The sequence below is a fragment of the Calypte anna genome, chromosome 14, assembly GCF_003957555.1.
Source record: "Calypte anna isolate BGI_N300 chromosome 14, bCalAnn1_v1.p, whole genome shotgun sequence".
Classification (NCBI taxonomy): Eukaryota; Metazoa; Chordata; class Aves; order Apodiformes; family Trochilidae; genus Calypte; species Calypte anna.
In genome coordinates this window covers 7,092,766-7,107,230 of record NC_044260.1, presented here as the reverse complement: position 1 = coordinate 7,107,230, position 14,465 = coordinate 7,092,766, and the positions used below count along the sequence as shown (strand labels likewise).

The 14,465-nt window shown below is 38.9% G+C and overlaps 1 protein-coding gene across 1 annotated transcript in view; it reads right to left on the bottom strand.

Moving 5' to 3' along the window:
- The window catches only part of BAIAP2L1 (BAR/IMD domain containing adaptor protein 2 like 1), a 38,096-nt gene extending 25,935 nt beyond the window's left edge, over window positions 1-12,161 (bottom strand). Inside the window, exons 1-3 of the mRNA XM_030459920.1 lie at window positions 12,062-12,161; window positions 3,622-3,697; window positions 501-587 (exon numbers count right to left, since the gene is read on the bottom strand). Coding sequence (XP_030315780.1) covers window positions 501-587; window positions 3,622-3,697; window positions 12,062-12,112 — 214 coding nt within the window. The 5' untranslated portion in view covers window positions 12,113-12,161. The remainder of the gene's footprint in view (window positions 1-500; window positions 588-3,621; window positions 3,698-12,061) is intronic.
- Window positions 12,162-14,465: the final 2,304 nt, after the last annotated feature.

Genomic DNA, 14,465 nt, shown 5'->3' with positions numbered 1-14,465 from the left:
CCTAGAAAATAAATGTAATGCATCTGAGAACTTTAAGTGATACAACTGATCAAACACTGTGAAGTAGAACTGAACTCTTCACGGTGGAACTCATGCAGAAAATTGTTCCTCGTTTAGTACTGCTGTCATGCACTAGGACTCCTTGTACCAATATTCTGGTGCAGAAATATTTCAACATTTATCTCTGTACTAAAAATAGCCACACATTTTTACATGTTTCTTGTAGAATTATGTGACTTTAAAAATTGTGTGCTTCTGGATGCAGCAACAGAAATATGTTCACAAAAGTAGGAAAAAAAGGTGATTTTGTCAAAACATTTTAAATGTCTTGAGAACCAATATAACTTAAAGGAATCTAATGCCCTCCATCTATGTTTTACTTACGAGTAAAACACACTTCTTCTGATCCTTCTTTAATTCATGTTCTTTGAACAGCCAGCAGGAAAACAAAACAAAAGCTTGTCATTTGAAGTAATTTTAAAAAATGAGATTTCACTTACCTAATTCTTTAGAAACTGGAGAATCAGCTGATATATCCCCAATCTTTGCAAGGCTATCATAATATGCTCTTCCAGCCACTACCATAGCTTGATGGGGTGGATAGGTGGGCAAAAGGCAGGAGGGGAAAAAATGAAAGCATTAGAAAAAAAATAGAAGTATTTTCCATTTTCATTACTCTGTGGTCCTATGAAACTTTTAAATCCAGGGCACATCATAAGAGAGGGAGAATTACATAGCAATAAGGAAAGCCTGCTGTCAGACAAAGTTACACAAGTCCCTGTGCTACCTACTCATCTGGTGGGTAAACTGCCTCCAAAAAATCCATGATGAAATACAGTTTGTCAAGTGTGATATATATATATAAAGAAAACACTGACTTTTCAACATAAAGACATTAAGTCTGGGAGATAAGCCATGTGGCATTATTTTCTTAATTTTCAATATACCACCAGTGTGCCTGAGATTATTATAGATTATATTGTTCAGCAATTTAGGGATCTTAAATGTTGAAAGATCTCTGGTTTCTTGGACAGATGTGGGAAATTACCAGTGCTATATGAGATTTCAGCACAGAGTCATTCTGGCACTCCAGGACTCTGCCTGCTTTTATCATCACTGGACTTTGGATGGCAGAGAAATGTGTATTCCAAGTACTTGAAACAATAAAAACTTCAGGCAACAGTGCATACAGAATTTCAGAAGAAACCTGAAGGTTTAACGTTCCCAGCCAAAAAGACAGACCCCAGTTAACACTGAGTGCTCATCTTCCCTCCCCCCCTCCAACAGTCCCCCTCCTTTTATTGTTCATAGTTCAGTTCCAGTTTTACAGGAACCAATAAGCTCTTAATATATATTACTGAGGTTTCAATTATTCCCAGTTAATCATTTCCTGGTTACAGCTGATTTTAACAGTGAAGCCAGTTTTGCTAGAATGAACATAAAACCATCAAGATTCAAACAGCAGGGAGGCCACAGTGAGAAATATTTTACATATGTAGTAGAACTACACCACACAATGATTGCCTTGCATCTTCACAGTAACTAGAACTGATCTGCACACCACAAGGAGAAAAACTGGTAAGGTTTTATTGTAAAAGTTGGTGAAAAATACTTACTGAAGTAAGCCTTCATAATTTTTTGTAGTAGTACATTTTTAACCTAAAGAAGTCAACTGTTGACTTTTTTTTTTTGAGAGGAGTATGATCAGTAATTGCCAGTGATAGTATTTTAAGGTCTGTATTTTACAGTTTTTATTAGCAAAGGTGAGAGCTTTGCTTACCTAACATCATGTTCACTGAGAAGCCTGATAATTCCAAATGAAACAAAGCTTTTTGAAGCTCCCTTGCATTACACAAGGAAATTCTGGCTAAGGTACATCTTTTAGGTGCTCTATATTAGATCACTCTGAACTGAAGAATTACACTGCTGCTAGTACTATAGCAGTATACCACCTGTATGCAAAGATTTTATGCTGTTTCTGCTCTTCCTAACTAATGCTTTCTCAAATAGCTGATCTTTTATCCTAATACAGGCACTAAAAAAATGAAGAAAACATGGGTTTTGTCCTGTGTTAATATCAAGCTAAATTAAGAGCTCCACTGATATAGTCTCTTCACCAGTATTATGGCTAACAAATTACTTTTGCAGAAGTTTTGAACTTCTATCCTCAAAATGTATAAAAATACTTTAGAAACGTATCAGAAGTTCTTGTAAGTTTTATGTTCTTCATCAGCCTACTCTGACTTGTTTCGAAAGCTGCAAAGTATTTGTTTAGCAACAGAGTATTTACTTTTTGTTACAGGTCTATTTACACAACTCAGAAATTATTAAGAAAAGATTAACAATTTATGAGAGCCTGAAGATGACTTTAATGTACTTTCAACAGTTGTTGTTGTAACCCCGTAATCATTTATTCACTTGAAATTAAGCATTCATGATAGATATGCTTTATCAGCCAGTGTTAAAAGGCAAATTTGCTAGAACAGCTATCAGCCTCTGCACACATATATTGTGAATTACTAATGACAAACTGAATTTAAAGAGAAGAGGCAAAATTTAACATAACTGTCATGTATTTGAAAAGCAGAATCCTCTGAAACTGGTACAAAAATCTTTGAGCCAAACATGGGAACAGTTGTCATTACTTCTGGTAGTACCTATAATCCCTAAGGTTATGTATTAGGTAACTAAAATGTTCATCCATCACATTAGGCATTATTGCAAATAAGTCAACATTTTCCTGTTTTCATCTCCAGCAGGCTTTGCTTTTATCTTCTTCTCAAGCCTGGTCTAAAATTTGCATGAAGAGAGATTTCAATGTCTATTTGGCTATGCACTACTTCTACAGTATCTCATTTCTCAGAGTACTAGATTACATGTAGGAGAAAGATATGCCCTAGACTTGAGGCAAAATAAGAGATTTTACATGGCTTTAATATGGTATCAGGCAGCTCAACAGGTCTGCAGAAAGGTAATGAAGCAAGCTCTAACAGGTCTTACAATGAAAGCTTTGGGAATCTGGAGCCCAGTCTTGGAAACCTGTTCTTAGTTTCTGTTAAGTCAATAATGGAAGCAAACAACATTATAAAATGACTGAGAAATTGGGTCCTTAGGTTCCAATTTATTAATTGAGATTTTGACTCCATTAAAAAGATCCCACCAGGTTTAGTATGGATAAGAAAAAACCTAATCCACTCCAGTAATTCTTATGCATTCAAGTTACTCTATTCATGGTGCAAGAACAGATCTAAGAATGTGAAACATTTTGGAAGGCATTTCCAGGGGAAAAAAAGAACACCTAGCATAACTGCTTTTTTCCATTTATATTATTATTATAGCTTCAGTTATTTACACTTTACATTTAGTATATTTTGCAGTAGCTCTGTGCATAAGTGTTTGGGATGCAACTTCTGCAGGACAGTGAGAAAAAAACAAAAAAAGGGATGGGGAAAAGGTGCATGATATGTCTTGAGTGTTTCTGATTTTCTGCTTTTTTTTTTTCCTTCTGAAATTAAATGCATCCAAAGTTCAACTTGGAAAATAAGCTTATACACAATCCTCTTATCAAATATGTATATTTAGATGAAAATTAAACATTCTTTCTTAACTTAGAAGACTTACCATTAACAGCTTTTTCATAATTCTTCCCCAGATTGATTAAATTCCTCAGCCCTGGATTGAACTGTTCCATAACATTCTAGTGAACAGAAAACAAAATCTGTGTTATAACCAAGCCAACTCAACAGTGGGTGAAAGTATTTACCTCAGTGTCACTTAGATCTAGTTTTATGTTTCAGATATACAGCATGTATCTGAAAAGTCTGGGGATGGATGAAAAACAGAAGGCTTGGGATGAAGAGGACAGCAAAGGATGGAAGGGAGAAGAAAGTGATCATTTAAGATCAACAAATTAGGAAAATGGAAAAAAAAAAAAGGTAAACTATTTCAGTAGGTGTAAAAAGGAACAAACTTTCTGACAATGGTCCAAGAGCCAAATTCTTCCCCCTGGCCCCATACTGAAAAAAAAAAAATGCCAGGAAAAGGAAAAATGAAAAGAAATTCACCAGGTACCTGCTGAAGGGTTGACTGGGCACTTCACTCATCTAAGTTACAGGTAGCATTTATTTTTAAGGTTTGAAAATGCTGTGTTTTATTGCACATTTTCAGAGTGCAAGAAAATAGCTATACCATTAAAAGTTTAAGTCTTTGCAAAAGTAGAAAATAAGTTAAGCCATGAAGTACAAGTACATATTTGAATTTTCTCAGTGCTAGTGAGTGAATTAAAGAGAACAAGATTTTGCCCATTCAAAAAAAAAAAAAAAAAAAAAAAAAAAAAAAAGGAGAATCACCCACAAATTGGGTTGTCCCTACTCACAGGAAAGCTTCAGTTTCCCTTCTTCTGGTCAAAGACAGCAACTCTCCTCCCTGTCCTCCAAATATTCAAAATTAATGTTACCTTGTTATAAGCAGTGAAAAAGAATAAAACAAGAAGCTGACATGCTGATATAAGTGCAGTTGTTACTCACTGCTCAGCAGCATGTTGTTTAGAGTATCCTGAACCCATGTACCATAAATATTGGTATTCCAAAATGTTAGAAAATGCAATTACTTTTTGAATGCTAAATACACTTGAAAGACAGCTCTCTGAACTTCACTTATTTGGTGGCTTCTTAATTTCTTCATGTAGACTCACAATCTGAATTAGACACAGCATGTTTATTTAACAAAACCCCCTTTGTATGTATGTAAATCATTACCTCTGAAAAAGTGTTCTAGACTTTGCCATATATGTCTGATCATTTAATAGTTACACAGCCACAATTTTCTAATATTTTTTTTCTCTATCCCACACAAAATAGAATTTCATGTAATACCAACTGCCAAGTCTCAAGAAAAATTTGATAATGAGTATTTTGTTTTAACAATGAATTTAATACAAACTCTTTATTTCTATAAAGGAGAACCTTAAACATTTTTGCAGATTCCAGATTTTTTCCCCCCAGACTCTTCCTAACAAAGCAATAGCTATAACATTAGCCATGACATTTAATTGTCATGAAAGGAAGACTGAAGTACCTGAAGACATCATTCTGTTATTCTTACTATACATATGAGAATATTTTTGAGAACTCATATCTTTCTAGATATTATTCACAGAACTTTAAAGTTCAGTGAATTCAAAACAGACACTTCATGTTTACAAGAAATACAAGTAAAATAATATCAACGTTTTGTCTGTTATACTACTAGCATAATGAAAATATTTATATTTAGTGCATGCATGGACCCAGAAAGAACAGGAATACCATCACATTTGTCTTCTTGTCAGAGAAGGTCATTTGGACAGAACTTTATATTTCCAGTATACTGCTATACCTGACCTCCAGTCAGTTGAAAGAGTGAAGAAAAGTATTACCACCAGATTTCACTAATAAAACTTTAGCAATCATACTGAGTAAAAGCTATTAAAAAAATTATATATAAATATGTATATGTAAATATATATATATACAATTATTAGGTTCTGATACTGCGACAGTATATACACTATCAAAAGCAGACAGAACAATACCTAGCCCCACTGCCTTTATTTATACAAATTAAATGCAACTGGGATTGTTTTCTGGTCTATAACACTAAACTTCTACCCACCCAAACATGATCTCTGCAACCTATTGTCCCCAGGCCCTTGATTTGTGTTAACTCGCAAACCACATCCAGAAATCATTTGTGAAATTGTGTTTCAGGTTGGGCCAACAGTGCCATGGGCTATTCTGACAACTTAACAGTATGGATTTTCAAGTTCCAGAGTCTGGGAACATCCCTCCTTGTGCTCCAGCTCTTTTAATGTTGCTTCTCTGCCTGTGCTGTCCTCCCTGTAGCTGAGGCAGAGCAACTGTGAGACTTTTCTTCCACAGGGTAAATTGTCTCTTCCTATTCCAACTTTTTGCTATTTCTTCCCAGCAGTGTACTAAAGGTGATGGTTGTTAGCATACGTGGAGTCGGTGAATCATACATTAAAAAAAAAAAAAAAGTGAATCAGAGGATTGTGTTAGAAGAGAGTCCTGTATTCCAAGGGTATGAGGAAGCAGAAAAGTGTACGTGATGTAGAAAATATGTATCCATGGCAGGTAAGTCTCGAAATACCACCTTGAATTGCTGCATTATATTGAAAATAATATTCTTGAAAATTATTTCCTGTCCCTGTTCTGTCCCTGTTTATACTGCTCCTTGCAACAAGGACTTAACAGAGTAAAACCCTTGCTGCCACATACCCAAAGATTCCAATGGTAACATGATAATTATGGGTCTTGAAATACTGATTTTTGGAATGACTGTCTTAAGGATTCAGGGATTAAGATTCTAGTTCTTTTGGTGTCTTCTAATTCAGATTTCAAACAGAAAAAAGGGATTTCATGTGTGTCATTAGTTACTTTCATTTATGAGAAAGGGACCAAAACCCAGCAAAAATGCTCTCAGCAGCTCCCATCTCTGAAGCCAGACTCCACAGCAATTTATTTTCACCAACTGACTTGATAGATGCATCAGGTATTCACTTACAGCAGATACAGACCATGCTGTGGAAACACAACAGTTCCACTGAAACGGAGAACTCTGAGGAAGAGCTCCAGTACATCACATCTGTTCAAGGCATATGTAAAACTACTGGGAAAGATAAAGAAACAGTTTATAGCTCAGTGTCTTCAGTAGCTGGGAAGCATACAGCTCATGGCCCTTTTCTCCACTAGACCAAGCTGTCTCTGGAAGTATTTCAGTCCTCCTGCTGCCACAGTGGTTGATTGTTAGCAGAAGCCTCTGCACCAGTCTCCAGACGGGAACTCCCAAGAAGCAGCAAAAACCTTCACAGTGGAAATTCCCCTTTGGAATTTTCTGGGTTTAACATAGAGTATGGTTAGCTGATCCTCACAGCACTGTGCAAGGCTCATCTACCTTCCTACTGAGGAGCTGCATTTGATAGAAAGCCTTAGTGTCTCCTCCTCCCTTGCTAGGTCTCCAAAGTGATCTGATGAATTAGATGAAAATCTAATCCCGAAGAGAGCCAAATCATCTAAGAAACAAGCAATATACGTATTCTTTTCTTTCTACTGAAGAGTAGATTCTCAAAGCAGGTAAAAACCTGGCTTTGTTTCTAGTGTTCTTCTTACACATTTAACTACTGTTAAGTACTGTGAAGTACTGTCCAGAACGAAACATCCAGAGCACTTTTTCACAAAGGGAAACTGTCATTGGCAACTTGTCTTCAGATTCAGGTATACATTTGATACTGTCAAGACGAAATAAAGCTTTTGCCTTAATCCAAATAGACATCACAGAGTAAGGAAAAAGCTGGGAGAAGCAAACACACGATTTGCCCATATAGTGAGCAACATAAACTCTGCCTCCTAATTGCCAATCTAGTGTCCTATATTCCAGTGACACACTACCTCTCATGAACAGAATAATTAACTAGAAGAGAAGAGGAGGCACGTGATCAGATCCTACAGCTTTCTATTATTTAGGATGAATGGAAATAAAGGGAAAACCCTTCCAAATAGGCACTGTGAACCATCTTTATATGCAGAGAATTAAAGTTGGCAAAAGCGACCTTCTAAGAAAAAGTGTAAGAGAAACCTATTTTAGTCATTCAAGTTATTAAATCCTAACATAATCCAGTATGAAAGTTGTTGTGTACCTTTTCACTACATGAAACCACTGTGACTTAACCACACTGGTAGCAAGGAGCTGAGAAGAGGAACAGGCCTTGTATTTCCACTTGTTGTGTATAGGTATTATATCTTCCCCAGTTCCTGATAGTCATATAAACAACATTAATCTTCTAAACAAATGACAGCCATTGTAAAAGTGCCTTCCTGGAAATGCTCAGCTTTGCTTTTTACTTAAAGACACACCTCGCAGAACAATAGCTCAGCAGGTATGAATACAGCTAAACAATGCATAGAGTCCCTGTAGTTTCAAGTTTACATCCTGCAGGCACTTTTGCAAGAGAGGATAACAATGTATTTGGGTAGAAATACAAATTTATATATATATATGTATATATATATATATATATATCACAGAAAAGTAGATCTTGATGTCTAACATTACTCATTTTACTATCACTATAGCTATTCATAGATAAGCTTTGTATACCTATTAATAACTGAGTTTAAATTTTTATTCCTTAGTTTGGAAACTAGTAAAACTGTACTGGTTGCAAGTTAGTTTAAAATGTTTTAAACCAGGCTTAATAGAATAGAAAAAATAAAAATCAGGCTGCCAGTGTTTATTCAAAAAGACGAATTCTTATGACTAATTATTAGTCAGCTTGAAGGAACATTTCTTGCTTTAGAGAAACATTAATACATCATCCATCAGTGTGTTTCAAATACAAACTTTTTCAGGTTATGAATACTTGCCCCAGGATAGATTCTGGGGAGGCAAAGCTCTAAGTAAGGTCAAGATAGATAATTTGCACTAAGATAGAAATGAACTTTATACACACACAAACTCCCAAAGGCTCCTCTGGCCTCAAATTAGATTTGTATTTCAGTAATGCAAAACAACAGCCCTACTGCAGCATGTGCTAGGACCATAGGTGAATTTTAATGTTGGTAAATAAATCTGGTAGCTTAATCTAATTGCAAGTCTTTTAAAAATACAGACACATGGAATTTAGGGCTTTAAGCTGAATTTATCAGATATAATTCCATAATAAAGCCATATAGCCTACCAAAATAATTCTACATGCCTCTTTAGAGAACAAACATCCCTCAGAAGAATACAAAACCCCACTGAACAAAGTTGCTTGTTTTTATTTAAATTACAATTTGATCACTAATCAAGATTTCTGTGTAAGACTTACTTGAATACTGAGAAATACACCTTTAAAATCCAAGACTACTAACACCAATGAATTACAGCTATCATGCTATTATCAAGAGCTCTGGAAACCCCAAACCACAGAAGCAATACGCGAGCTGCCTTCCCAGCCTGAACAAAAGGAATTACAGGTCTGTAACTCTACTTTCCCGGTGTGTCCCCTTTCCTCTGCATTGTGTCTGTTGTAGCTGGAGATGCCAAATAGATTTTGCTCATCAACAGGCAGATAAAATGTAATGATATGAGCATCAGTGACACACCAACACACAACTTTCCTGGGGTGACTGACTGACATAGTCAGTGTGCAAGGGGCTCACACAATGTCCCCTCAGTGCATGCCACAGCACTGCAGTGAGTGACAAGGGCAGGGCAATGTCATACCAGTGAACCTTCCAGCAGTTCCTTGGCAAAAGGGAGGCTGTGGCCCTCTTTAGTCATAGGCTCCCACACCCGAAGGCTTCATTTTGCACGTGCCATTCCTATCATGCATTAAAGTGATTCTTCAGGTATTACATAAAGAGTAAACGTCAGCCTTGATTTTTGTGTGCGCACACACGCACGTATTTGTGGATTAGGTTGTTTATGTAGTCAGGTTAGCTGAAAAATGTTGAGATATTCATTTTCTGATGTTGTTGCCAACAAAAAGGATGAACAAAATAAAAATACAAGGGCATTACTTAGCCACCTGATGATGTCTACAAGTACATTCTGAAGCTTTGTATTACCCAGGTTACTATGTATTTAATAAATCCAATGGATTAGCACTGCAAGAAAGAGGAGACAGACTGGCAAAGCATCCAATTGAAATTTCTATTATTTTTTCAGGTCACCCAAAAATTTTTGTTTTTTTGAGAAGTTGAAAGCCAGTGTTTGACCCTGCAGCCCACAGATGCCACCACCATGCTACACTGAACTGGTTTCCTCAGACCAAGTCTTCCTTCTTTCTGGTAGGAGAAACACAAGCACTGCTCCTGATTTTATCAATACCAGCATGGTGTTTTCTGTGCTACATTGCCAGGATGGCACATAGCAAGAGCAGAAGTTAGGTGAGCACTATTAAACAAAGCAGAGTGCTCACCGTGCAGACTGAAGCCCCGCACAGTTCATTTGTTTTAGATGAGGGAGCTGTGATTACAGCCACAGCACAGTCTAGTGCTCTCTGTCCTTAAGAGGTAAAAAACTATTTTCAAGATTTTAACTTTGATATAGAAATAACTGCTTTAAAGTAGACCCAGAATCCATTCTCTATCTGAAGTAGCCTTTGTACCTTATCTGGATAAAGTTTCAATTTGTAATGAGGGCAGGGCAGGAGGGTTTCCAGGCCTCTGAGTACCAGCTATGTGATGCAACATACCAGACCTCTCCAAATACCCACACAGAAGTCATTTCATTGCACTGTCAACATTAACTTTGTATTACTGTGTTTTTGCTGTGTTTTTTTTTTTTTCCAGCTTGATGTATCTCTTAGATTTAGTTTAAAAAACAAGAGTAAACCTTCCCAGGAAATAAGTACTAAATAGCAGGGCAAATTTTTCTTATTTAGAGGTCTGTCATTACTGTAAAGCCCATTTTATATTATATCCATTAAAACACAAGATGTTTTCTTCCCTCTCCCCTCTGTAAAACTGTTTTAGCTACTTTCTGGAAGTCAACAAACAGGGTAGGACATTCCTTTGTTGGCACAGCCCTAAAGAGTCAACTTCCCAGGTTTCTCTTCTGCCAGACTGTGTTTACAGGCTGCTCTCCTGAGAAAAAAGACTTCATGTTTGCTTATGGCCTTGCCATGAACACAGCTGATATCAAAAAGCACCAGACCATTTAAGATGACCTGCACAGATTCTAAAGGACAAAATTCATAGCCAAGTCATTCCATTTTTCAGTAGTTTTCCATGAATACATCCAAGTCCAAGGAAAATAAACAGCCAGAACATGACAGCAATACAAGTGGACTACTTGAAGAACTGATGTTGACTTAAGTATACTGGGCAACAGCAAATTTAACAGCAGAATACTCCAGTATATATATTTTTAGAGACTTTTAAATGATAGTAACAACATCATGGGAAATATGAGAACATTTAATACTGAACCAGCAAGACATAGTAAAAAGTAAAACAGAACAGTCCTCCAGAAAGCTTTCCTTTGGGCTTGAAAATGCAAATGCACTGCCACTGTAAGTTCATTTGCATGATTAAATCCATTTGCAAAGTGCTTTCTCTAAAACAACTCACTGTCCAGAATGAAAATTACAGATCCAAAATTGCCATTGCTCAACCAAAAGTATGGTTCTTCATGGAATTTTCCCCAATTGAATTGTTGTGTTTTGGAAGAGGTAGGTTTATAGAGAGAAAAGTTCAAAGCAAGTGTCTAGAACCCACATGCTAAATATTTTTAATTCTACAAATAACGAGGCATTTTGGAAAGTGTAAAGGTCTCCTGACACAAACTGGACTACCCTCAGTCGGTGTTTTGAGGCGAACCATCAGAACCATAGGGTGAACCATCAGAAACCTGATCAGCTCGGGACATAGGCAAGCAACTTAATTCAGAGCTAAGCCATTTTTATTTAGGCTCTGGCCCGTATGAAGAAACGGTTTCAGCAGAGGACCACAAGCATCAAGATCTCCAAACTACCTTATCATCAAAACACACTGAGGGAATTATGGCTCGCTGGAGAACCAAGCCTGGCAGAGAGGGAGAAACCAGTCTTAAAGCCCGCCTTGTCCCGCAGCTGTCGCTCTCAGCTGTACAGCGGCCCAACCCCTGGGGCCGGAGCCGGGGCCGCCCGGGGGAGCCGCAGCCGAGCGCTCCGGTGGCGGGAAAGCGGCAGCCGGGCGCTAAACGCCTCAGAGCGGTGAGGGGAGCTGATCCCCCCCTGCCTCCGCCCCGAGCGCTTTCGGGTTATTTACAAGTGAGCACCGAGCAGTCTTGGACATACTGGGTTGGGCGAGATCACTCATATGGGAGGGGATGAGGAAAAAAAAAAAAATAAATGTTTGCTTCATTTCTGTGCGAGGAGTTGAGGCTGCCCCGAGTCCTCCCGCCGGCCTCGCCTGTGGAGAGGCGGCCGATGGCCCCCGCCGCAGCCACCTCCGGTGCCGGCCAGCGGGGGCAAAGGTGGCCGCCGTCTCCTCAGGCGAGGCGGCGGTGGGCAGCACCCTCTCTGGCCCGTACTCACTTTATAAGTGCTCTCCGTCAGCTTGTTCACCTCCTCGGGATTCCGAGACATGGTGCCGGCGGGAAAGGGGCCGGTGGGAAGAGCTTCGTCCTCCGAAGAGCGCCTCGGCCCCAGTCCAGCGCCGCCCCAGCAGCCTCGGCTTCTCCCTCCGCCGCTAAGAAACTGTCAAAAACTTGTGGAACCAGCCGGGCAGCGCCGCCGGGGCGGGGCCTGCGGGGCCGCGGCTGCCTGACGCGGCAGGACTGGCTCGGCGGGCGGGGATCGCCTCACCTCACCTCGCCTCAGCGGGAAGAGCGGCTCGCGCCGCCTCTACCTGAGGAGCCGCCGCCTGCTTCGTCCGCGGCACCGGCACCGCCTCCTGCCCGCCTCCCGCTCCGGGTGCTCCTGCTGTGCCTCTGCTCCGTGGCCTCGAGACTCCAGTAGCTGTGGCTCTGTGGAGCACCTCGGTGTTTGGACTATGTGAAAGCTTTTTCAGGAGGCAGCTCTACTGTGAGAGCCTAGCGAAGTCGGAGGTAAACTCTTCCTCCCACCAATTAAGTGAGGGTTCTGTAAGAATTAATTCATTAGTCTTATCAGAATTAATTAGCCTGGCCCTAGCGGAGGTAGCGATGCTGGGAATGGTCCCTTTCCCTACCACAGCAGTCCCACGTGAGGCAGAGCCGTGGGGGTTTCCTCAGCGCCTCAAGCGAGGACAAAAATGCCTTTCTTTCTCCAGTGCTCCCTCGGAGCTTCGTGCTGCATGCTTAAATTTTCTGTTTCTTTTAAATACACACCAATAGAACAGTGCTTCAGTCATCTTTCCTCTGGGAAGTGACTCATGAGGCCTTCACGGGCAGAAGAGGCTGGGGGTAAGCTATAAATTTTTGTGGACCATAAATTGCCTTGATATTGAGATTAATTTGAAGTATGCTAGTTGGAATATCTTTCCAGTAATGAAATACCAGCACTATCTTGAAGGACCTTGTGGGAAGTTTATAATCAAAATTCAAAACTCAGGTGCAGTGCTGGGTCTTGAGTCCGTGAGGCACAATCAGCATTGCTACACATGGGCCATCCTTCACTTGGTTGCTGCTGTTTCCCCCTCGTTTATTGCAGCAATAAAATAAGAGTAGGCATGCAGCAAAAAGTGGACTTGGAACAGAACCCTAGATACAAGACTCTCGAAACCTGATAATAGCCTGTAAAAATAGTTTTCTTCAAGCACGTGGAAGTGTTTATACCTTTAGAAATACAATTTCTGGCAAAAAACGTGGGCACTTAGGGTGTGTTCCTGAATACAGCTAAACCACTAGGCAGAGTGAGAGCTTTGTAAGATTTCACTCTCTCAGGTAAAGTCTTTGCAGAGTCACTCTGTTTATTCCCAAGTCTTTTGTCTGAGGAGTTTTTTGCAACTCTGGAAATAGGCTATGCTTTTGTGTTACCATATGCTAATGCATGGAAAGGGTGTTCCTCCTTAGCAAGCTGGCATTCAGATTTGAGGAAGCAGGTACCCAAAAGAAGTTTTAGAAAAAGACTTTTCCTTTCCTGACTCCTACTAAAAGAGCTGGGAGTATACTGTATAGCAGGGAGTGTATTATTCCTGTTAGCGGCAAAGTACTTTTCTTACTTTCTCTGAACGTTAAGGAGCTCTGGAAGCTCATCTAGAATTCAATGTGCTTATTTCTGTGAAGTAAGTTAGTTTTGTAAGTATCAATGAAATATGCATAACTGAAAGAAATGATATGGATAATTAATGTAGGAAGACTTGTTTAAAAATGTTATGTTACTTACCCTATTGTGGAGTTGTTTGACAGTTCAAAATACTAATTTCCAAAGGTCTTTTTACTTTGTAAGCAAGTAGCAAGGAGGAATCCTTAGTTTAGAGTAATGATTGCTTCTATTAATTCAGCTATGTATACATTAAAATGAAAATGACCATAGTTAGAACAATGAACACAGGAAATTAAAAATGCTCTCTTCAAATTGCTGAAATGACCATTAGAAGTAATAATTTTCAGAACCATTATGAGATTAGCTTGTGTTTACTGAGAAAAAACCCGCTGTCTTATCCATGAAATTAGGTGCTAATGTAAAAAGTGTGGAAATTAATTCTTTAAAACCAGTGATATTTTGATGTGTGATTATTTTCTGCAAGTGTCCTTTTTGTGCATCAGCAGCATATTCAAATATCTTTTGGAAACAATTTATGAGTGTTTTAATGACCCATTAATGTCAGCTCATCATTAGATCTCTAGCATGTGTTTTAAATAGCTTAATATGACTGTAACTAATTACATAAATTGTGTCTAAGCAGCAATTGCATATGCATGATATAGCCAGCTGTGGCCTATTACATTCCCTGTGGTCATTAGCAGGCATTTAACCTGATTAAGAAAAAAAAAAACGTACACAGAATGTTATTTAG